The 24,382-nt window shown below is 28.2% G+C and overlaps 1 protein-coding gene across 1 annotated transcript in view; it reads left to right on the top strand.

Annotated features, from left to right (window-relative positions):
* Window positions 1-24,382, top strand: part of LOC107162240 (uncharacterized) — a 59,435-nt gene that overhangs the window by 13,345 nt on the left and 21,708 nt on the right. Inside the window, exons 7-8 of the mRNA XM_015509054.2 lie at window positions 3,109-3,559; window positions 15,168-15,385. Of these exons, the coding sequence (XP_015364540.2) occupies window positions 3,109-3,559; window positions 15,168-15,385 (669 nt within the window). The remainder of the gene's footprint in view (window positions 1-3,108; window positions 3,560-15,167; window positions 15,386-24,382) is intronic.

Raw genomic sequence — 24,382 nt, 5'->3', positions numbered from 1 at the left:
ATGGCAATTTTGAAGATATCAACAAACTGTAAAGATCAAAGTTGCTCAAAAAAAAATAGAGCAATCCAAATCCAGTGTCAAAAATAATGGTTCCTATTTAAGACATTTTTATTTTACTGCGCATGCGCAGATAAAAAAAGTTATAAATTTAAATTTATCAAAAAAATATGTATTTATACCTTTAAAATTGAACACACGGTATATATATCAAAATTCTAGACTTCACAAATTCATTTATAAACCGAATCGTCTTAAAAAGTTATTTTACGAATACGAGCAATAAGTAATAGTTATCTTATGCAAATATTGTTCAATAGTCGACCGCCTAAGTGACTTTTTACATAAAACGATAATTTATTCTCTTAGATCACTTTAACGCACGAAAAGGTATATAATATATTTTATGATGGACCTATATATTATGTTAAATTGCGGATTAGCTATGATAAAGCTTTGTAGACGACCGCTACTATATTGCTACTGCAGGCAATAATGCAATCAGTGACGGATTTATCTTTTTATCACCATAAAGAATTTATCATTTTCGTAAGAAGCGTTTAAATATATACTCGTATCTAAAATTGAAGGTGATTTCATATTTCTTTTTTGCCGTCCATAATATAGTTGGCACTAAACCTCAATAATGTAGCGGGATTCTAAAGGATTTTCATCTTTGAAGCCGATTTGACCAAAAAAACATGTCATAGACCTAAAATATACACTGAGTATAATATGTCAGTCTGTAGATATTTATGGTCAGCTCGTTACCGACGTGCAATCGATATAGTGACACACAATTTGTAATAATATGGGCGTGCGATGATATTATGTAGTTTTTTTTGTTTCTAAAATATAACGGGATTTCATGTTTTGTTAAAATAATTTGTGGAGTATAAACTTTATGAAAATGTTATGGAGTAATGTTTGTAAAGCAGGTTAATTGTCTTATACTCTTATGCCCTAATGCATAGGTAACGCGTACTTCGCAGATGTTAAACAAAATGTAAGTTTTTTTTCATTTCATTTCAATTGTTGTTGAATAATTTAATGCAACTATTTAAATAGTATTTGTAAAAATAGATTATCTTATTTAGTCGAACCCGGTTTTTGTAAGACTTTAAAGTAAAATTAAATCTACCTAGTATAAAATAAAAACCCTCAAAAACATATTTTATACCGTGTAATATTATTTGTCCATGATATTTTTAACGTTTAATAAAAAATAATGTCAGAACGCATTCACGTATAAATAATTAAGTATTTAAGTATATTCAACTGTATTGTTATTATTTGAATAATAATTATAACGGAATAACCGTCTGGGGCCTATTCGATTCGGGTAAAGCCATATGGAACCGAAACCACGGTATCTGAATGGATTATAACAATATGGATACTGATACTTACAAGTTACTACACAGTGCTATTATAGGTATAAAATCGTTACGCACTATCAGTTATGCGACACGGTACACAATAATAGCTTGAGGCTCCGGTGCGACGACGCGCGTTGGTGATTAATCGAAACTTTTAAAACTATCTTAAAATATCTGCAGAGTTTTGAAAATCCTTATCTAAATAATTTAAGTACCTAATCTAATAAAAAGTATTCGAGCAACAGTTGTTTAGAAGAAATTGTCGTTAAAATAAGTTTCGAGATAAAATCTCCTCCGAATATTATAATATTATTATGTGTAGATACGACAAACTATACGCCATCGCCACTATAAAATCGTGCCTAATTAATAATATTATTATCGTTGTGGAGTGTTCATGACCCCGTGGGTTCGAGTTTGTCTGCCTAAGCCAGTCTCTAATTTTTACAAAAACAATTGGTTTTTATTTTTTTGCAACTTAATAAATTGCAACTAGTGTAATAATTACACCTCGGCGATAGATCTTATATGTGCGCAGTGGCGTGCTCAGGAATTTTGAATGGGGGGGGGGGGGGGGGGGGGTTAAACTTTTTTTAATATAATATTTTATTCAATGAATATTTATAAAAAATCATTATGTATTAAAATGTAAAAACTATAAGTAATAGGTAATTATAAAACAAAGTCTAGTTTGCGTGGTTTTTATTATTATTATTATTATGTCTGATAAGGAGAAAATGATAACTAATCAATTTATGAAAAAAAAAAAACTAAAATCGAAAAATAATTATAATTACCTATATGTAAATCGTTAATACATATTATATATTTGTCAAGTTCCCCCCCCCCCCCCCCCCGTGAGCACACCCCTGTATGTGCGTGATGCAATGAATGAACAGTAGTTGTTATTCGTATTACGTTTCATCTGATCTATAATGAGAACTTCCGGTATGTGAGATTTGACGACGTGAGTTGAACTGCTTTGGGTTTCTCCTATTTTTTTTTTGTCGGAGTCTTCCACTAACTTTTTTTTATCAATTTAATAAATTTAATAGTTGGATAAGCCATCGTGAAAGAGGTCGAAAAGATACCTTCAATTAATGGGCTCCACCGTGGATGATTCGAATCTATCCTGCCAGAGAGAACTCGCCCCAATATTTCATTTTTGTTTAAATTGGGGTGAATTGCCCTTAATTTATTAGCTCGGCTTTCCATCCCATCGTTTAGTAATGCTAGGCGTCGGCCGGCCATGGTTTCTCATATTGATCTTCGTACATGACTCGCTATAATATAATATATTCACTTGATTCGTCTTATTGAAGCGGCCAGTACAAAATATAATAACGTGCTATATTTTGCTCAATAATATTATTTTATCGTGTAATATATGATATAAAGTGTATCATGTATATTATATAATTATACTTTTAGATTTTTGGTCGTCGCTAGTTTACGGACCTCGTTAACTTTGTATTACTGTAAGTTTTTAGCTATAAAGAACATTTAAATTGTATCATAATAATAATATACCGACAATTTGACTGATCGCTCGAAATGTAGATGAAAGAGGCACCAAGCATGAATTGAACATTCTTCTCAGTACAGGTAGCGAATGCATTGATAAACCAATGTGCCGACTACCGATCTTATTATGGCTTATCTTCCAAGACTGTAGTATATTATAATACCATCACGGAAACTTAAAGACGTCGGCGACGTTCTTTGGTTTCAGAATCACCCGATTGCGGTCTATCGTCCATTCGGCAAATGAACGACGACAACTTCAATGAACAGTCACCTCACTTGACACCGTCGTTAGAATCCGGACGTTGTGGTGGAAGTGGTGGCAGTGGCGACAGGGGCGGGAAAAATGACGGCCACTCGATGATTCAACGGCAGCGGCTCAAACGTCGCTCTGCGATCCGTGGTGGCGTGCACGACGTATTACAACCGTTGCGGATGGGTCTGTCTGCAGGTCACCTTGGGTCAGCCAGGGAACGACTGCATACCGTACAACGCGAAGATTTCATGGACGGCGATAACCGAAGGATCATTGGAAGTGACGAGGCGTACATCGGCGAACACACCTGGCAAGTGGCTATTGCTCTGGACGGGGTGTTCTTCTGCGGCGGAGCACTGATTGCTGACCGATTCGTCATCACCGCCGCCCACTGTGTCATGACGTAAATATACTATCATAATTATTATAAAAGCATATAAAAATAACAATATTATTATAGGTAGTCTGTGTCTTACTTATTGCTTGTATTAAAAATTAAAAAAAAAAAAAACACACAGGAGAAGGGTTGGAAATGATACTTTTATCTTTATGAGGGGTGGATTAAGAACAATCGACCGCTATACAAGAATGGTTTTTAGTAAACATTTTACTAATGAATTTCAGAATTATTAATACCCTTGAAGAAAATATAATTAATATTTACATGTACCTACAATTCAATCGTGCGATATAACATCTGCAATTTATAACTACCGCATATTTTGATAAATAAAAATGCAAGACTTTGAAACGGAAAATAGTTGAATTCGCTTTGCTAGTTCCTTGTATATTACAAATGCTTTATTTAAAATGAAAATCACATTTTACTCACAAAATAATTAAAAATAAACTAACATTAAGATAAAATAAAATCAAGCTATAAGCATACCATATTGTTAAAACAATCTCATCATAAACTGTGGTGCGCGAGATAGGTATAAACACTTTGAAAAAATAACTAATTAAAATTAATTGATTAATAAAACCATTATGATTTAACAAATAATATGTTACATAAGTTTTTAATGAAAATTAACGATATTAAAATGACGATAAAATCACTAAAAACAGATTATCTTGAGAATTCTGTCTACAATAAAATTATTATAAAATTATTTAGACAAGAGTTCTCAAAATAAAAAAAGTCGGTATTAAACAACCTGGGAGATCCGTTGTCGGACAATCACTTCGGTTCAAGACAAGAGTGTTTTAAATTTGAAAGCAATGATAAGCCATCATACTCGAAAAACAATTTTCACAGAGATCAGTTAACCAATAAATATGTATGTATATTGTATAACATATTAGTTGCAGATAATTTTTAAAATTCCACGTACCTACTAATTCATAAAAAAATAAATGTAATGCTATATTATATTATATTGAAAATTCATTGGAAATACAACGATTAACTAGCTAAATTAAAAATTTAATTATTAATACTTAATGAAAATTATGCAATTAAAATAAATCGTGGAAACTCAAAAAAGTACACGATAAAAATTATTAAGCAATAAACGATATATTATGTAAGATAAATAATAGGCTCCATGTTTGCGTGAGGGCCTATGTCGTATTCACAATATTAAATACAATTTCATTTAGAGTATTCGTAACAGTGGTATTTTTTGTCTCCGTCTTACCAGTGAATAATATAGCAAATTTACACTCAGCAGAACACTTGTAGCACCTTTAGTTTAAAAATTACAGTGGATCGACCTGTTATGAAACTTGATGGTATAAGAACATTATCTGTGTTTGTACGTTGGTTTTTTACGATATTTCAATTTTTAAGTGAGTTATGAGTATTTTTAATGTACTGTATATTATATGCTCATAACTTACTTAAAAATTTAATTATCGTAAAAACCCAACGTACAAACACAGATAATGTTCTTATACCATCAAGTTTCATAACAGGTCGATTCACTGTAATTTTTAAACTAAAGGTGCTACAAGTGTTCTTCTGAGCGTAAGTTTGCTATATTACGCACTGGTAATTGTGTATATTAGTATATTTATATATTAGTATATTGTGACCATAAATTTACCGTTTGTCCAAGTATGTACAATATACCTAGCATGTATTAGATGGAACGTTTTTGACGAAAATAAGCTGAAATGTCTTATTACGCCATACGCTTTGAATTATAAAGTCGCTCATAAGTCGTATTTGACGTCTAAAATATTAAGACATTGTCGCCATCATCCTACATAAATAAAATGTCTTACACGTGTTATTTTATTTGTGCATTTTGATTTCAACGCGTACGATTTCGTACCGTTTGTTTTTTTTGACACGTACCACACGGTTTTACGATGAATCGTATTTGCACTCATTTTTGAATTCAACAGCGTACCATCAAATCGCTTTTGATTTATTATTATTATCATCATTATTGTTTTTTTTTGTCAATAATTTTTTTCATTCACGTTCCCGTCACCGTTTTTTTAGGTCCCTCGTCCCTTGAGTGATTTTCCCCACCACCGCCACATCACAATTTATTCCATTTCCATATACATATACTTATTATACATTACAGTTGTAATGTTAGAGTTAGTTATGTATTTTCTCTCGAAAACCATTGCGTCAAATGAAATGTTGAGATAAAAACACCCATTACTATTACAACTGTATTTGCACTAGCTACCAGAGATATTATATTGTATACGTAGGTTGTAGGTACCTACATGACTGACGTGTACACCAGCTTATTTTCTTAATCCATTTCTATTTACAGAGGTTTAAATGTTTGATAAAGCGTATTATTTTTAATTAACTTATATTATATGCGTTAGTCGAGGAAAAAAACTTTAATTAGTGAACGCGTATTATAGTCTAATACTATATTTAATGATCCACAAAAAGATTTTCTTTCGTTGAAAAAAAAACTGAAATTTCAAAATGTTATTTATTATTTTTAGCAAAGTTCAAAATAGCGAAAAGTTGTACAAAAAAAAAAATACTAGTTGCACAACTCTTGACAGTCCAATGCTACATTTAAATTGTAAGTGAATCGAATAATTTATTGGTTTTATCATGATTGTTCGTGTTATTGTGCAATTTTTTTGTTTGTTTTAAATTTTTGATGTGTGGGACCATCTTAATTAGATAAGAAGCTGAACAAGTAGATAGGTACTCTAAAAACTTTGTGATAAGTTTTTAAATTTAATTTTTTTTCATTTAAATAAATAAGTCTCGGCGTCTGTGAACATTAGGATACAAGAAGTTTAAGGTTAACAATTTTTAGGAATACAGTATTTACATAAACATTTACATAAATATTAGTATAATATAGTATTTATATAAACAAGTACAGATTAAGTTTCTTAATTGTATCCTTTATTATACTGTAACTTAGAAGATAATAATATTACACTTGAAATTCGTTTAGATTATTTGAAATTATTTCGAAGAGCATAAATTCGAAGATGTGATTTAGTAATTTATAACAATTTTTATAATTTAAATGTATTAAATGTATTTAAATCCACACAGATATTCCATTAAAAAACTATATGATGAGTTCTCTTCGTTTGTGTGTATAAAAAATGTAATATATACCAATGTACGATGTCTTAGAGACCTAGACATCTAGCTATATCCTCATTTCTCGTATAGTGCACGCTTACTCTCTTTATAGTAATCTCTCGGTTCTATATATTATTGTCTTTAAATGTCTATCCATTTTATTTTTTTTTTTTATATAAATTTATGTATCATATATATAAAATGAATGAATTTTTAAACACAAAGCTATTTTAGTACGATAAAAAAAAACTTATCTGATCTTTCTCAATTTATTCTCTGCACAGCACTATTAATCCGATTCCGTACACATCCTTTTCAATTTGTCTGTTGTCATGTTGCTCGGATTTTTTCTCTACAGTTTATCACTCTTTATTAAAAATTTTTATATTAAATTCTATTTTCATCATCCTGCTTCAACAACATATATTCTATATTATCAGAGTATAGGTAATTATCATTATATTATATTATGTTTGCGTTATCATTGTTCTCAGATCGTATATATTATGATACTCTACATTTTTCGAGATTATATTTTATGTATGATAGGTACCTATATACCATATACGAGTATATTTAGGAAATTTTTTATATCAGAAACTCTTATAAAAACCTGAGTATCATACTATATTGATACTCAACCCAGGTTCATAAAAATTACCGAGTTTTTATATATCATGATACTCGAAGCGTTCGTAAGATCAGTGAAATTAGTAGGTCAGTAAACTTGTAAATCATTTATATGCAACAAACAATTTACATTCACGTGTCAATGCTATATCATTTTAGATTTTGAGCTTTTTTTTTTCTAACAAAATTCTATATTATGCTATCTGTTACAAAAGTAGAACAGTAAGCTTAATTGATAAAAAAATAGTACTAAACAGACAGAATAGACTGTGGGAAGAGGCTCCCATCGGAGGTACTTCAACAAATTTTGAGTATTAAAACATATTTCTTTCGAGGAATTTTCATGAACACTCTTTGGAGTAGTAAAAACACTAAAAACGTTACATTTTCTTAATACAGCAGCTCTAAATTTGTAGATTACCTGAGCAAATTGCCTTAAATTTTTCAAAAATATCAAGAATGTAGAAACTAAGGTGAACAATAATGTATGTATTTTAACAATTTCTGAGAATATCTAATTATAAAATGTGATCAAAGTTGTTTTAGAACCCAACACTCAATGGTTCACCTTAAATTTGAAATTGTTTGTATATATACTTACTGAGAAGTGGCACACAATTTCGTTTATGTTCGTATTCATTTATTGTAAGCAATGTATTTAGGATTAAACTTAAAGATTTCCTTTTTCAAGTATAATCTCATCAAATAAAACAAGTTTAATTTTAAAAATATGATTAATACGTTTTTGTTTAATTATAACTACATCAAATAATAAAATCTCAAATGCACTTTACTGTAATTATAAGATAGACAACACGTCAACACTTATGTATGTTTACGTGCTTCATAAATTGGTTTAATAATAATTTCTTGTTGTAAGATTAATATATAAGTATACAGCTACTACTAGGCTACCACTTACTACTCAGACCATTTAAAAAATAGTTTGTATAATTTCATATTTTTAACATTGTAATTTAATCAAAATTCAATATGTTATTGTACGTATCATTTCTGTTATATATACACTGAACTCTGCATACAATTAAATCAATAAATTGAAAAAAAATATTTAACTTATATGCAAACATCCACGAAACTCTGTAGTGCATATATTTTTTTTTGTATTTGTCAAAGTCAAACATTTTTTATTGAAACTTGAAACCCATAGCTATAATACACCTATGTGAAAATAATTATTAATCGTTTGTGTGTTTGTAATGATATGTATAGGTACTTTGTACAATATACACACTTTGTGTTTAAGTCAAGCACTGGACTATAATAAAATGTACACCCACCTCGTTCCGATATTATATGTAAAGTGATATTTTAACTTGTCGTTTAAGTTAACTCATATACAGCCCATAGCTGTAGTCATATTATTATTGCAATATGCAATATGCATTACTAATAAATGGTATAACTACCAAGAATTTTACATCCCCAGACATTATTTACACCCGAACGTTAATGCTGTAGGTACCTGAGGTACCTATTGTAAATAATGTTGTCTGGTGAGCGCATTTCATTGGTAAAAGTCTATGTAAACGTTAAACGCAATTGTTTTTTTTTTACCAAAATGCACGTTTGCCACTTATAAGTTGCGCAAGCTTGAGCATTATAATTCAAAACGTTTATTGTCGTAAATCATATAAACAGCTCTTGCTTTAAAACTATTTTATTATTAAAAGCCCTTCGCGCAGTCTTGTCATTTTGTAATAATATATTTTCTTGGCATGTAATATTGTTTCCATTACAATCTTTTTTGTCTAAATTTTCATTACAAAAAGCGACTTGTACAAAGAATTATTTGTATATTGTCATTCACATATTTTGTACCTCGTGATTTACCAACTAATAATAATCATTAACGTGGATATCATAAATATATAATATATTTATCATACTTACTCCATTAATATTTTTATCTTATCATAATATTAAATGTATTCCACATGATATAGGTATTAGATGTAAATGAAATTACTTACTTATAATATAGGTACGTATTACATTGAACACAAATATTAATTTTTCATAGCGAGCATTTAAAAAGATAATTAAATAAATAAATGTAAAAAAAAAAATATTTGTTTACGTACAGTTTTAAATAGGTCAGAAAACTATAGGGATTTAAAATAATAAATTTATATAGGTACGAAATAATACTAAATTGTAAAAATATAACAATTTGTTTGAATAATAAAAAAAAACTTTATAGGTTTAAATTGTTTGTACTTTGATGACACGAGAAACTTTGAAACGTTTGCTCAAAAATTAATCTTTATAATGAGCTTGTGTCTATTTAAAATGATAAAATTATGTAGATTATGAGTAATAAGCGTGACCTAAGTGAAATGTTCAATCTTATTTGGCACATATTACACACAATTAAATTTAATATTTAAAAAATATACATAATATAGAGCTTGACTAAATAGATGTAAAGTAAAACAAAAAATAAAAACAAGAGAATTTTTTTAAATCCTTGTTACACATTTATTTGATTTGTCACCGAAATAATATTTAGTTAAGTCCGTGGATAATATCGCCCATTATTCTAGATCATGACATTGCAGGCCATAAAAATACATATTATAAACACGTAGTTGTTATGTATATATAAGATATAACATACAAACAAAGCGAAATATACACAATGTTGTCTTATTTATGCATCTTACACCTTCGGGATCTGAAATTGTCATACCATTATTATAATGGTTATAGTTTTTGCTGTTGTTGCTGCTGTTATTCTATATTTTTATCAGAAATAAAAGAATTTTCATCCAATCACCTTTTATTTGGTTGTATTTGATTTAAACAGAATTCTGCGATGACATTAATTTTTTTAATAAGTAGGTATACAGTTGACGTTAGTAAATCTTAATAGTTAATACACATTAAACACCCTGTATACTGTATAGTTCAACTTTGAAATCAAAACTTTTTATATTTATTTTATAATTATATTGAGTATATTGTTACTATTTAATTTTGAAATTTAAGCTATAATCTCATACGTTTTTATTAATTTGTATAGAAGAACAAATTAATCGATTTCAACAGTAATAAATAATAATATTAAAGTGTTGGTTTTTTAAATGTAATGTGTAAATCTTAGAATAAATTACTATTTCCATCTTTTCATGCCAAATCTTTATATTTTTTATGTATATTGGATAAATGCATGGGTATCCACATAGAGGGAAAAGGAGGTTATGCACCTTCCTATTTTTTAGTAATATGAATGTTTCATCATCATCACTTATTAAAAAAACTTATATGTGCTGCATTATCATTTATCAGAGATTTTTTACTTTGGCACCTCCCCCCCAGGTTTATATGTATGTTCTTGTATACATGATATACGCGATCAATGTATAGTAATAGTCAAACCTTATGAATATTAAATACCTAAGTTACGTTAACACATTAAACGCATGGTTGTAATTATTATATATATATATTATTATTGATACAGTTTTAGAACTATGATAAAAAATGTAATCTTTGTGAAAATATTTAAACATTCATTATACTTATACGTTATGATAAATTATATAAATAGTATACGCAATTAATGTATATAGTAATTGGACCGTATGAATATTGAACATCTAAGTCATTATGTTAACACATTAAATGCTTGGTGGTTATAATTATTATATAATAAATTGTTATTGATATACTTGTGGTGATTACGACGTTTAGGACATACACTTTTAGGACTATAAAAAAAAGTTTAATCTTTATGAAAATATTTAAACAACCATTATGTTTATACATTATACATGATATTTATTTTGTATACACATTATTAAAGTTGTACAGTTAAATTCAGTGTTCATGGAGGACGGTCAACTGAAACAAAATTAACCAGACGTAAAAAAAACGTAATGACCGATGAAAGTAAACAATTATTATTAACTTTTTAATTTTTCCCAACTGACTCAACACCGATGTGCACACTGCAGTCCATCTATTTCCATACTGTTTTTACTAGGTACCATTGATCTCAATATATAAACGATATAACTTCATAACACTACAATTCATACGTTTCTATACGTTTATAAGCGACACTTGATATTGCTATAATATATGAAACTGCAGATAATACCTATAAAACACAATACGGCCATTATAAATAACTGTGCATCGCATTTTTTCACGCATTCACGTAAACTATTTATTGTAATGGGCTTTTATTATGGTGTTTTTCGATTTACATTATGCCCAGGACTACTGCGCCAATTCTAGAATAACATAAAATTATGTGATTTGTTTTATTTAATTAATTTTAAAACACATTTAATTAAAACTAATTCTTAAAATATTTCATAGCACTAATTACAGTATAAATGGATTGGACATTTTAACTGCATTCCAATTCTTCAAAAAAATCATTACTGGCCACCGATCTCTGATATTAGCCAATAATTATGTGCATTTTGGTTTTGCGAGTAACTTATTCGTAATTATATCTATAATAAAACTAATCCCCGACATCCTGTACGAAGCAATTGGTCAATATTCCAACTGGCAACTACCATAATTTAATCATATATTAAAAAAATATTTATTTGTATAACGAAATGTAAATTGTAAATATGTAAAATTTTTGTAAAAAGCTAATAACCTGTGTAGTTGATGCTTAACTAATAAGGAAAAAAAATAAATTGAATTAATACTTTAAAAGCACGAACAATTTTTGTCATGTATAGGTCATTTCCGGCCGATGATTTGACCACCGATCGACTTTGAAGCAATATTTAAATTACTTTGGGTCACGACCGTCATTAGGTTGAGGTACCAAGACCAACGCATTTGGGACGTCACATAATTTATGTGATTTGCCAATTATATGGATTGATTTTGACATCACTCGAACGCTCATAACGTATACTAAAATTTCCCCATTTGTATTATAAGCTACAATAATACAACGCCACTGCGTTGCAATATTTATATTTCAACTTCCCCCAAAATCACGGAAGGGAAACGTCCGACCTAAAAATAAGGAGAGAAAACCTTCTTTACCAATTTATACAAATACGCACCGTTCAGTGACAGATTTAGGACGTATACGATTTCCGGGCGGTGCGTTCGGTCATCACAAAAATTTGATTGATACAACTTTTAAAGTTTCGTGTATGAAAAAAAAAAATAATTTAAATTTTTCGTGCAGAGTATAACCATGAGTTTTAATTTACATCATCGACTCACTATAACACAAAACGTGTCATCATTGTTTTAATAATATAACTCATAAGATCAATAATAACATTATAAATTATATAGGAACCTACATGAGTTATTTTAAACTAACAAATAATATTTTTCCAATCGATTTGTATTTTTTTGAAAAAAAAACTTATTTCATCATTAAATTGATATGAATGTCGCTCTGCTGTATAGAAGGTGACATGTAGGTCATTGTAATGGGTGGTATTATAAATTTAAATTCAATGATACAATATAAATTTGAACTTTAAGTGCTTATAAAAAAAATTGTGACCATGTATTTTTTATATTTTAATTACCTTTATAACATATTAGGATCCTTTATTAATTTTTCAAGCTTTTTATCACTTAACAGATAAAATTTTATTAACATTTATAGGAAAATAACTAAAAAAATTGAAAATTGGGTGTTCGTACACAACTTAAAATGAGTCAAAATATTTCGAAAATTGTATGGTGCACAGAAAATGCAAATATAAACATTCAGTGAAAATTGCATGTATCTACATTATACGGCAATTTTTTTTTAATTTACACTTAAATCCAAAAATAATGTTGTCAAAAACTGATTTTACATAAAAATTCCCGTTTTTCCAACATTTATTTTTCCGGCGCTTTCGAAAACTACTGAAAATTTTAAAATCCGAGAGTAATTGATTTAAAATAAAACACATAAATCTGATTGTATTTCCGATGAATTAAAGTGAGTCGTGTAAATGAATAGTGTTATAATAAATGTGCGTTGTAGGTATATTTAAGGACAAAAATACATAAGAAAGTATTATTGCTATACGACTTTTATTTTTAACCATATGAATAAAATGAGGCTGTCCCAGTGGGACTATGTGTTCAAAAGCACAAAACTTATACCAGTATCGTGTTAATACAACCTTCGGGTAATATAACATAATATTATAATTATGATATCATAATCTTGACCGCAATGCGATAATGGTACATATATGATATACCTATATATTATGATATTATCGCGTTATGTCTTGTTGTAAGTAGGTATGGTATTATCTCCAATAGGGTTTGGAAGTTTTTATGTATCTATTACAGACCAAGATAGAAACTAGTTAAAGGGCACAGGTAATAATATAACGATGAGATAAAAGATGAACGTAATTTAACATGCTACAAAGAAAAAAATGAAATTTATAATTTATCTGCAGCTGTATTATGCATATTTATAATATTTTTCAAAAAAAAAAAAAAAAAAAAGAAAAAATGTCTCTCATTATACTTTGTGGAATGTATTTTATACTCAAATATTCAACTGAGATTTAAAGATTTGTCCAAAGGGGCAAAAACTAAGTTTTTCCATCATAATAAATTATTGATATTTTTTCTTAATTTTTATAATGTATCATGTATTTGTTATGGCTTGTATATACGCCCCAATTTTAATATTTTCGACTAACTACTTTTTGTTTCATTCTATTACTATACAATAGTTGTTAACTTCTATGAAAGGCTATTTTTGAGCGCGCGCGTGTGTGTATGCGATCTACAATCAAGTCTATCGTACTCGTATGGTTCTGACATTTTGTGCAAAGGTAATCCTTGTACGATCGAGGAAGTGCACACCTCGGAACCAATTTATTAAATTTTGCATTTTAAAGAGGGACGCACAGGGATTTGCCGGCTCACAAAAAACGAATATTTATCTGTTTGTATACGGAACTGTCGTTACTTGCATAAAATAAAATAGCAATCATAATAATTCTAAATTATTTTATATCGGTATTTTATATTTTTACAAAACGAAAACCACTCAAATTGATTTAACAACTGAAAATCACACTGTTAAAATATATGTAGCCTAAATTTAACAGACTTGATGATTTCACAGGGTAAATTCACTATATAGCAGGGGTGGCCAACAAGTTGATCGCGAGATAAACTCGCATTTTTTCGAATTTTTTTCAGTTTCATTTCAATGATAAAATAAACCTAATAAAGTGAGTAGTAATAAGTTAAAAACTGCAATAATTTGTACAAGTCTATTAGTTGGTCATGGCCGCCCTTGCACTATAGCTAAGCGCTATTTGATTTGTCACAGGCAACGTAGTCGTGCAGGATCAGCTATATAGTTTTTAAGAACAATAATATTCACTTAATATACCTACTTTTCTGTTCAATTCATAGTAATTGATAAGCTTAATAATATTTTTTGTTTGCATAATATTATGTATTATTATAATTATGTCTATATTTTATCAATCTATACAGTTCTATGTGACATAGAGTTAGTGACAGTAATAAATTGTTAAATTTATGTTAATTTATCAAGTAAAATAATATCAATATTAAATATTATTATGTATTGTTTTTAATATTTAATGTTTAGGTATATTGTCAGTTTTTTTATGGGTGGGTGGGTAGGTGGTTAACATCAATGTTTGCCCTTGTGAAGAAAATGTTCGTGACGCCACTGTCTATGTCGATTTAGATTGTAAAATTGTATTTTTTTTTGTGAAGATCTCGAACTTAGGTCACTAAAATAATATGTTCGGTGTCGCATTAAAACGCCGATGATCGAGATATGACAATTCATAAATTTAATTTAGTTTTATTTTTGTCCGACTCGTAGGCGCAACACGCCGATGGACGACTTGACAGTACACTTGGGTGACTACGACCTGACCGCGGCCAACGAAACGGAACACCAGGCACGTAAAGTGTCTCGCGTGCTGTTCCACTCTCATTTCCATCCGTTCCTGTTGGCCAACGACATAGCGCTACTGCAACTCGATCGGCCGGCCACTGCGACCGACACCGTCAGACCCGTGTGTATGCCGTCCACCGACGGTGAGTAGTGTCAGCACAATAATCATATTATATTATATTAGTAAAATATACTAAAGTGATGGGGGGGGGGGGGGGTTGGCCAAACAGCAGCCAACGTCATAGACTCGTGGGGCTCGCGTCTTATTTATAGTTTATTTATTTTAAAAGCAACACTGAATAAACAGTAATAAGCTTAATTTAACGGACTAAAGTCGTTTACTAAGTATGATCAAAAAGAAAAAAAGCGGGTAAGTCGTGTATGTCGCTTTGCTGTACAGTAGGTTACAAGTGGGTTACTGTAATGGATGGAATTAAATTTTAATCCAATGATATTATATCATTGTATACGAAAAACAATTCTGAGCGAAGACGGTTTATCTGTCTAGGATATATTATAGATTATTAAAAATTTTCAAATCTTAGTTTTAAAAAGAAAAATTTTTATGAATTTCTAGTTTGAAATAATTTGCGAATTTTCGTGATTTTTACATATGTTGTCAAAATTCAAACTTTGAATGCTTGTAAAAAAAAATTGTGACTACGCATTTCTTTTATTTTTCAATTTTTATTGTAAAAATATATTATGAGCCTTGTATTAAATTTTCAAATCTTAGATATAAATAGAAATTTTTTTATGAATTTCTAGCTTAAAACAATTTTTGTATTTTCGTGATTTTCACATAATATGTTGTCAAAACTTAAACATTGAATGCTTAAAAAAAAAATTGTGACTATGTATTCCTTTTATTTTGCAACTGCTATTGTAAAAATATGTTAGGAACCTTGCATTAAATTTTTAAATCTTAGAATTAAAAAGGAAAACTTTTATGAATTTCTATCTAAGATAATTTGAATATTGCCGTAATTTTTACGTATTTAGTCAAAATTTGAACTTTAAATGCTTATAAAAAAAAATTGTGACTATATATTTATTTTATTTTTCAAATGCTAGTGTAAAAATTTATAATGAGCTTTGTATTAAATTTTCAAATCTTAGATATAAAAGGAAAATCTTTTATGAATTTCTAGCACAAAATAATTTACGAATTTTCGTGATTTTTACATAATATGTTGTAAAAATTCAAACTTTGAATGCTTATAAAAAAAAATTGTGACTATGTATTTCTTTTATTTTTCAACTTCTATTGTAAAAATATGTTAGGAGCCTTGTATTAAATTTTCAAATCTTAGAATTAAAAAGGAAAACTTTTATGAATTTCTATCTAAGATAATTTGAATATTGCCGTAATTTTTACGTATTTAGTCAAAAAATGAACTTTAAATGCTTATAAAAAAAATTGTGCCTACGAATTTTTAATATTTTTTAACTTCTATTGTTACAATGTGTTAGAAGCCTTGTATTAAATTTTCAAGCTTTTCTACCGAACAAATAAATTTTTATCGATATTTATAGAAAAAAAAAACTAATAAAGTTGAAAAATTAAAATGTCAGTAAACAGCTCAAAACAAATCTAAATATTTTGAAAATTTTATCAAATATATAACACGCCTATATAAACATTCAGTCAAAATTTCAAGTATCTGCGGTAATTTGTTTTAGAGTTACACCAAAATAAAGAAATCGCTAAAAGTGAAAATCCAATGTTGTAAAAATTTAAATTTAAAATGCTCATAAAAATTTAATTTGAATTTCAGGTGGAATTTTTATTTGTGATAAAGATTGAAAAACTTGTAAGGAATCTTGTATTAAATTTTTAAATCTTAGATTTAAAAAGAAAATTTTTTATGAATTTCTAGCTTAAAATAATTTGTGAATTTTCGTGATTTTTACGTATTTTATCAAAATTCAAACTTTGAATGCTTATAAAAAAAATTGTGACTATGAATTTCTTTTATTTTTCAACTGCTATTGTAACAATACCTATGTTAAGAGCCTTGTATTAAATTTTCAAGCTTTTCTGCCTAACAAATAAATTTTTATCGATATTAATTAAAAAAAAACTAATAATGATCGAAAATTTGAAATGCCTATGAATAGTTCAACTTACGTCGAAATTTTTTGAAAATCGTATGGTGGATAAAATATACTTATATAAACATTAGGTGAAAATTTCATGTATCTATGGTCATTTGTTTTAAAGTTACATCAAAAACCAAAATCGATTTTGTCGAAAAATGAGTGTGCGTAAAATTTCCCGTTTTTCCCTTAATTTTTAGTTTGTTTTTCTCAATTATTTAGAAAAGTATTAAGAATTTTTTACTTTTGACCCCCCAAAGTACCAACTAGATTCACTTTCTGATCGAACGAGGTACTGGAGTCAAAAATCGAAGCATTTTTACTGCCCCAAAACTTGATGACAGACACAAAAAAAAAAAAAAAACATCATGGTAAAATCAATACATTCATCGCTCCGCTAAAATAATAACATGCAAATTGACAACTTAACAGGTGAACTTAAAAAAAAAATATGACATTGGTAAGAAAATACAATAAACATATTATAACATTAAAGAGAATCATTAAAAAACAATTTTACAATTATAATAATAGGTAGTTTATTACAAAGACAAAATTATCACTTGCAACATTTTATATGACATTATACAGAGTGATTTTTTAAGCATGCTCATCCTGTTTTTACGGTTAAATTATTCACATATTAAAATTAGATTTTTGGAATTTTTAAATATACTTGAGAACCATTTTTCGAATTATTGACATTTTTTTAATCACTTAAAGATGATCCCGTGACAATTAAAACTTCAATTTTCAAATAAGAACCTCCTTTTTAATTTTTAATTTTTAATAATCAATAATCTATGATAAAACATAAAACATAATAAATTTGTAAAAATTCAGTGTTATATAAAATAAGCTATAATTTCCATTCGGTAGATAATCATTGTTTAAAAACTGTAGCATAAGTATTGACTAAACAAATTAGTGCAGCCAACCAAACGGATATTTATGTATAGGTATATTTTGTGATTTACTAAGCATGGTCTCTTTTATCTTTTATTAATGCATTTATTAAAATATTGATTTTTGTAATTTTTTAAGTAAGTACCTATACTTCACAATGACCATCATTAAAAATAATACGATTTTTTTATACGATAAGGAAATAAGGAATAAATGAGAGTCCTTTTTTCAAATTCTTTTTTCAAATATGAACCATATTTTATTGGAAATTTTTAACAGATGGTTTTTTTCAAAATGTTTATTTACCTGAAATAAAATTCAAACGAGTAGTTTTTGATTTATTAAACTTTGTGATTTTAAATTTTTAACTTTAGACTTCAACTCCACTCAAGATTAAAATCAAAGTATTATTAAAGTTAATAGATGTAATATTAGGTAGGTTCTTATAATAACATAGTACACTCATAAAAATTATAAGAATTATAAAATATTTATAGAATAATATTAATTACCATATAAACTCTAACTATCGATTATCTTTAATACTTAAACTTTAATTACTTCATTACATTGGTAAAAAAATATCTGCATAGCAATTTACATTATAAAAAGATTCATACTCATTTATAAAAATGAACGTTATATCGCCGTTAGGACTACATTCTTTGGAAATTAATTTATAAGCGTTTAAAAAAAAAAAAAAAATATCAAGCTCCAGAAAAAATTGTTTTTTTAATCCCAAAAATAGATCAAATATCAATTATGTGCAAAGCTTATTATGCTTAGTCTACATAGACAAATAATGAAAAACTGAATTGTTTCTACCAAAGAAGGAATAAACTAAAAAAAACAAAATGTCTGTGATTGAGCATCGAAATAATATATTATCAGTGATGGTTATGTTTTATTAAAAACACCAATATAAAAATATAAATAAGTATCTTTGTTTTGTGTATTACTTTGGTTTTTGCAGTGATCAAACGAATTAAGCATAATTTATTTTGTATTGTTTGATATGTCTTGATGTTAGGTAAATATTACGATAGGTACATTAGTAAGTAAATACTCACGATTTATATAATTTTTCTCTGTTCGACGTTTTTTTACCGAGTCTTTCAAAAGTGTAATGCTGCTATTGCTGCAGATAATTCTGGTTGGAACCACCCTTTTTTTCAAGATCAATTTAAAAAAATCGTATCCGTTAAAGTTTAAATGAAAAAGTAATTATATTTTTAATGCGATTTTGGTTGTTTTGACAATCGTGGAAATATTGTATTATTTAATTATTTCTTTATCTCTCTCACCAGAAGATAATGTCTAACAGCTGTTATACAGGGCCGCAGCATGCGATTGATGAATATTATGAATTATGATAAATAATGATATCGTATAAATTACGAAGATAGCGATCCATCTGCAGTTGTACATTTTATACTGGTTAATACACTGGCATCATCAGCTGTTACACAAACGCCTATAAAACTGTAATAACCTATACATTGGATTTTACGATTTATATACATGTGCGATTTTATTTAGTTTTTTTTATGCGAAAAATATTTTTAATGGCGTTGTTAATGCGCTTTCGCGTGTAGTTAATCCGCCGGAAAATACGCGTATAATAATAATATATTATACACTGTGCGTCGTATATAAGTTGCACATGGCATTGAATCGAGATTGTTAAAATTTCATTATTGTGCTTCGATACAACTCCGAAATAGATAAATTATTCCAGTACGCGCATCATATATTGTGTACATATCGCACGGAGTTTCTGTGTAAACGTCCAACGTTAGGTTAGGTACTATTTTCGTTGTACATAATATAATATATAGGTGATGTCGGTAACTCTGGTATAAAAGTATTGCCTTTTAGAGTATAGAGAACCTCTAAAAATAATTACACCTTGAAATCCCGATCAGAAAACCATGACCATTTTATACAGAGTGACCATCAGCTGTTAAAGCTGTGTATATAACATATCGTGTGTGCTTATGATAATCGTCATCATCTAGGCAGAGGTGGCGAACCTACGACACGTACATCATATTGCAATGGTCCGCGAAAAATTTAAATTTAAAATAAAAAATATGATATTTATAAATTTTATTTATGAGAAATTCAAAGAAACAAATTACCTACATACATTAAAAAAATTATAATATTCTTACTTAAAATTTATTACGCTAATATATTTATTAGTACTATTAAGTATTTACGATTGGGCACGTGCAAAATTTTTAAAACCTTGATTCGAAAAATTGAATACTCGATCCAAAAAAAGTTCGCCACCCCTGATCTAGGGTAAATATATATATTATCATAATATACTCTGGATGTGATATTATAACGTACGCGGTACACCTATTGAACGTTATGATGCAAAATCCTATAAAACCTTCAATAGGGGAAGGTACTGTAGGTTTTAACACGTGGGTTTTCGGAAGAATTTTGAATGAGCACCCATAGGTTTCTGCCATGCCCGGTTGGGGGGCGGCGGCCTCTCTCTCCAGACACCGTCTTTAATATTATTATATTATATGTTATAAACGTTTTTTAAATACTTTAGTAGTATGATAGTCTATTTATCTATAGTATATTCATTTTCTGAGGCCATATGAGGATAATATAACAAGTGAACTAACCAGCTTGTTAACCCACATTTTTCTTGAATTTTTTCAAATTCAAAACTTTGGACCTAGCTATATTTTCAAATATTCAGTTTTTTTTTTTTTATATGTACCATTTATATGCAGTTCACAAGTTTAGTGTGATAACAAATTTAAACACGTGAAAGTATACATATATAGGTACCAGCTATTAAACAATTCTAAATATCTAGTTTTAGATTAATTCATTATTAAATGGAAAAATGGGGGTGAACATGCGTGGTAGATATTTTCATATGCAATACACTTATGCACGTCGTACCGGATTAATCGTATGTCAATAATTAAGACAATGTAGCCTCGTATATATAATTATGTATACTGGTTAGGCAGTGTCGATAATGCCACTGTGGGTCAGCATTGATTTTTATAATGTATATAAAATCAATGGTATCAGTCACTTTTTGCCAACTGTATATAATATATTTTGCAACTGTGTAAAGCCTATATAAAATTGTTCGCACGATCTACCTTTTCTTGGGTTGTTTTTGTCAGTTGTAAGACCAGTTTTGTGATTTTAATTTTATATCCTTCATCCCTTTCATTACAATAACAGTATACATTTTGAAAAATACCCGAGACCAGAGGTATTATAATACGTATATATACAAGATAAATTTATAATATTATGTATAATCTATTATACTTGTTTGACGTATCTAATGTATTTTCAAATATTTTGTTTATATAATATTCTGCACACTAAAATGTATATCAGTCACATTATTCTTTACATTTGAACAATATTTTATACCTCCTTATATAACATAATATCATGTCAGTATTAAAATATTTTAATTCCTAATTCTAAATTTAGTTTATATCCTAAGGGCCTGTACAAGTTATACGCAACTATATCCATATAACTATCAAACTTGGTAATGAATCATAAATCAAAATCATAACTAATAACTCATAAATTATGATCGGGAGCTAAACAAAAATAGCGATTGAAGACTGCGCACCCCCCAGAGTGCATATAGTGTCATATAGTAATATCATATTAGGTTAATTAAATTAAAATATCGAGAGATACACACCGGTCACTACATTATTAATGTCTAAATGTATAATTTATCACATTTACATGATTACGCGGATACTTAAATATTAGTGACTTGCAGGACTATCAGTATTAGCTATTTTTGATGGCAATGTGCCAATGTCTAATAGGTATTCATCAACATTTTCGGTTATTAATTATAAATGTTTAATGTGAACAGGAAATAAACGCACTGTAAAATATTATGTTCGAAAATCTATAACCGTGATGGTGTGATATCCATGTCAATCTCGATGGAAATCCATTGGTTGTGTTTGCAGTACACACACACACACACACACATACACACAAACATTATATTGAAAAAAATATATTATTATCAATATGTCGACGTCGTCGTCGTCAACATGTGGCAAGAAATATAACAGTTGGCGCGTCTGATCAATACCACGACTGTGTGGGTACTTACTGCTCCATAAACGTATAACACATACCTATAAGTAATATTATATATGGTTACTTATAGTATACACGCCCGATATGTCTTATATTTTTTTTTTTATACATTTATTAAGACTTCGACATCAAAGGTATTTAGCCTGCATTAAATTAATATAAATAAATGAACATTATAATTATTACAAGTATTTACATGTGTTTACAATTTATGACTTATGTTTATACTATGGAAGAATACATTGATTGCGTCCGTATTGTCTTCATTGAATGCTTGATGGAGTGAGGTGGGGTTTTTGAGGATCTTGCGGGCTTCCGTGTATTTGCTGCAATTTATGATGATATGTTCTAGTGTTAGTGTCTCATTGCAAGTATCGCATACTGGGGCTGGTTCTTTTCTTATGAGATAAGCATGAGTTAAATGTGTCTTATATTGTACGAGTATCTAAACATTTAGGACATAGGTGCATGATATGTATACTGTTGCAGTAGTAGCCCTTCCGTAATACTTGTTGTATATCATCCACCATCAGTGCTTGGAATGGGAAAATATGTTTATTTTTTAGACAAACGACGTGCGCGCTGGTTCCATAATGTATATGCGGTTCAAAATATTCAGAGTTCCATTTTATACGCCCTAAATACTTATAATCTAATTTTATACTACATCAGTTGTCATATCTCAAAAAAAGTCAAAATATTTTTAAAATTAAATCATGTAAAGAAAATGCCAATCTAAATAACTGATAAAATTTGCACGTATCTACGACTTATACTTTTTGAATAATAACAAATATTTAAGATCGTTTCAGGATAAATCGTTATCGTAACACTATTTCGTAAAAATTTAAAATTCAAACGCACCTCAAATTTTTCCTATAATGACGCTTCGACATTTCTCTATAGCTACTTGAAGGAAAACTTATGGAAAACTTAGTGTTGTATTCTTAATCCTTAGTTATAAACACAACAAATTTCATGATTTTTCAGCTTCAAAATTACTTGCGAATTTTCGCATTTTCGACAGATTTCGTAAAAATTTGAACTATAAACGCTTATAAAAAAAATTGTGCCTATGTATTCTTATAATTTTTTAATCACTATAAGAATAACTTATGAGGAACTTTGTATTAAATTTTCAAACAAATTCTTCTCTAATATCCATGAAAACATTTCGTAATCACAATATAATCATCTCGTGTAATATATATGTGTTATAATCTATGGTACAATTATTAAACAAATTTTCAATTTTTCAATTTCCGATCTAAATATTTGGTGAAATTTTCAAGTATCTACGACTTATAATTTTTGAAGTATAATAAATAATATTTAAATTCGTTTGACTCGTTTGAGGATAAATCGTTATCATTACGTGATTTCAATACAAATTTAAAACTCAAACGCTCAAAACATTTTTCCTATAATGACGCTTCAAATTTTCTCTATAGCTATTTGAAGCAAAACTTATGGAAAACTTGGTGTTAAATTTTATAACCTTAGATATAAATACAAACAATATTATGAATTTTGAACTACAAAATAATTTGCAAATATTCATGGTTTTGACGAATTTCTGTCAATATTTGAATTTCAAATGCTAATAAAAATTTAATTTGAATTTCCGGTGGACATTGTTTTTATGCTAATGATTGACAATGACAAATTTGTAAGGAATCTTGTATTAAATTTTCAAATCTTAGATTTAAAAAGAAAATTTTTTATGAATTTCTAGGATAAAATAATTTACGAATTTTCGTGATTTTTACGTATGTTGTCAAAATTAAACTTTGAATGCATGTAAAAAAAAATGTGGCTATATATTTATTTTATTTTTCAACTGCTATTGTAAAAATGTATTATGAGCCTTGTATATTGTAAATTGTATGTATATTAAAAATTTGAACTATAAACGCTTATAAAAAAAAATTGTGATTAACGATTTTTAATTTTTTTTAGCTACAATAAGAACAACTTATAAGGAACCTTGTATTAAATTTTCA

This window comes from Diuraphis noxia, unplaced genomic scaffold (genome assembly GCF_037042655.1).
Source record: "Diuraphis noxia isolate RWA-SAM2 unplaced genomic scaffold, SU_Dnox_SAM2 contig0003, whole genome shotgun sequence".
NCBI classification, from domain to species: Eukaryota; Metazoa; Arthropoda; class Insecta; order Hemiptera; family Aphididae; genus Diuraphis; species Diuraphis noxia.
Note: the sequence above shows the minus strand (reverse complement) of the source record. Positions and strands in the feature narration are given on the sequence as shown.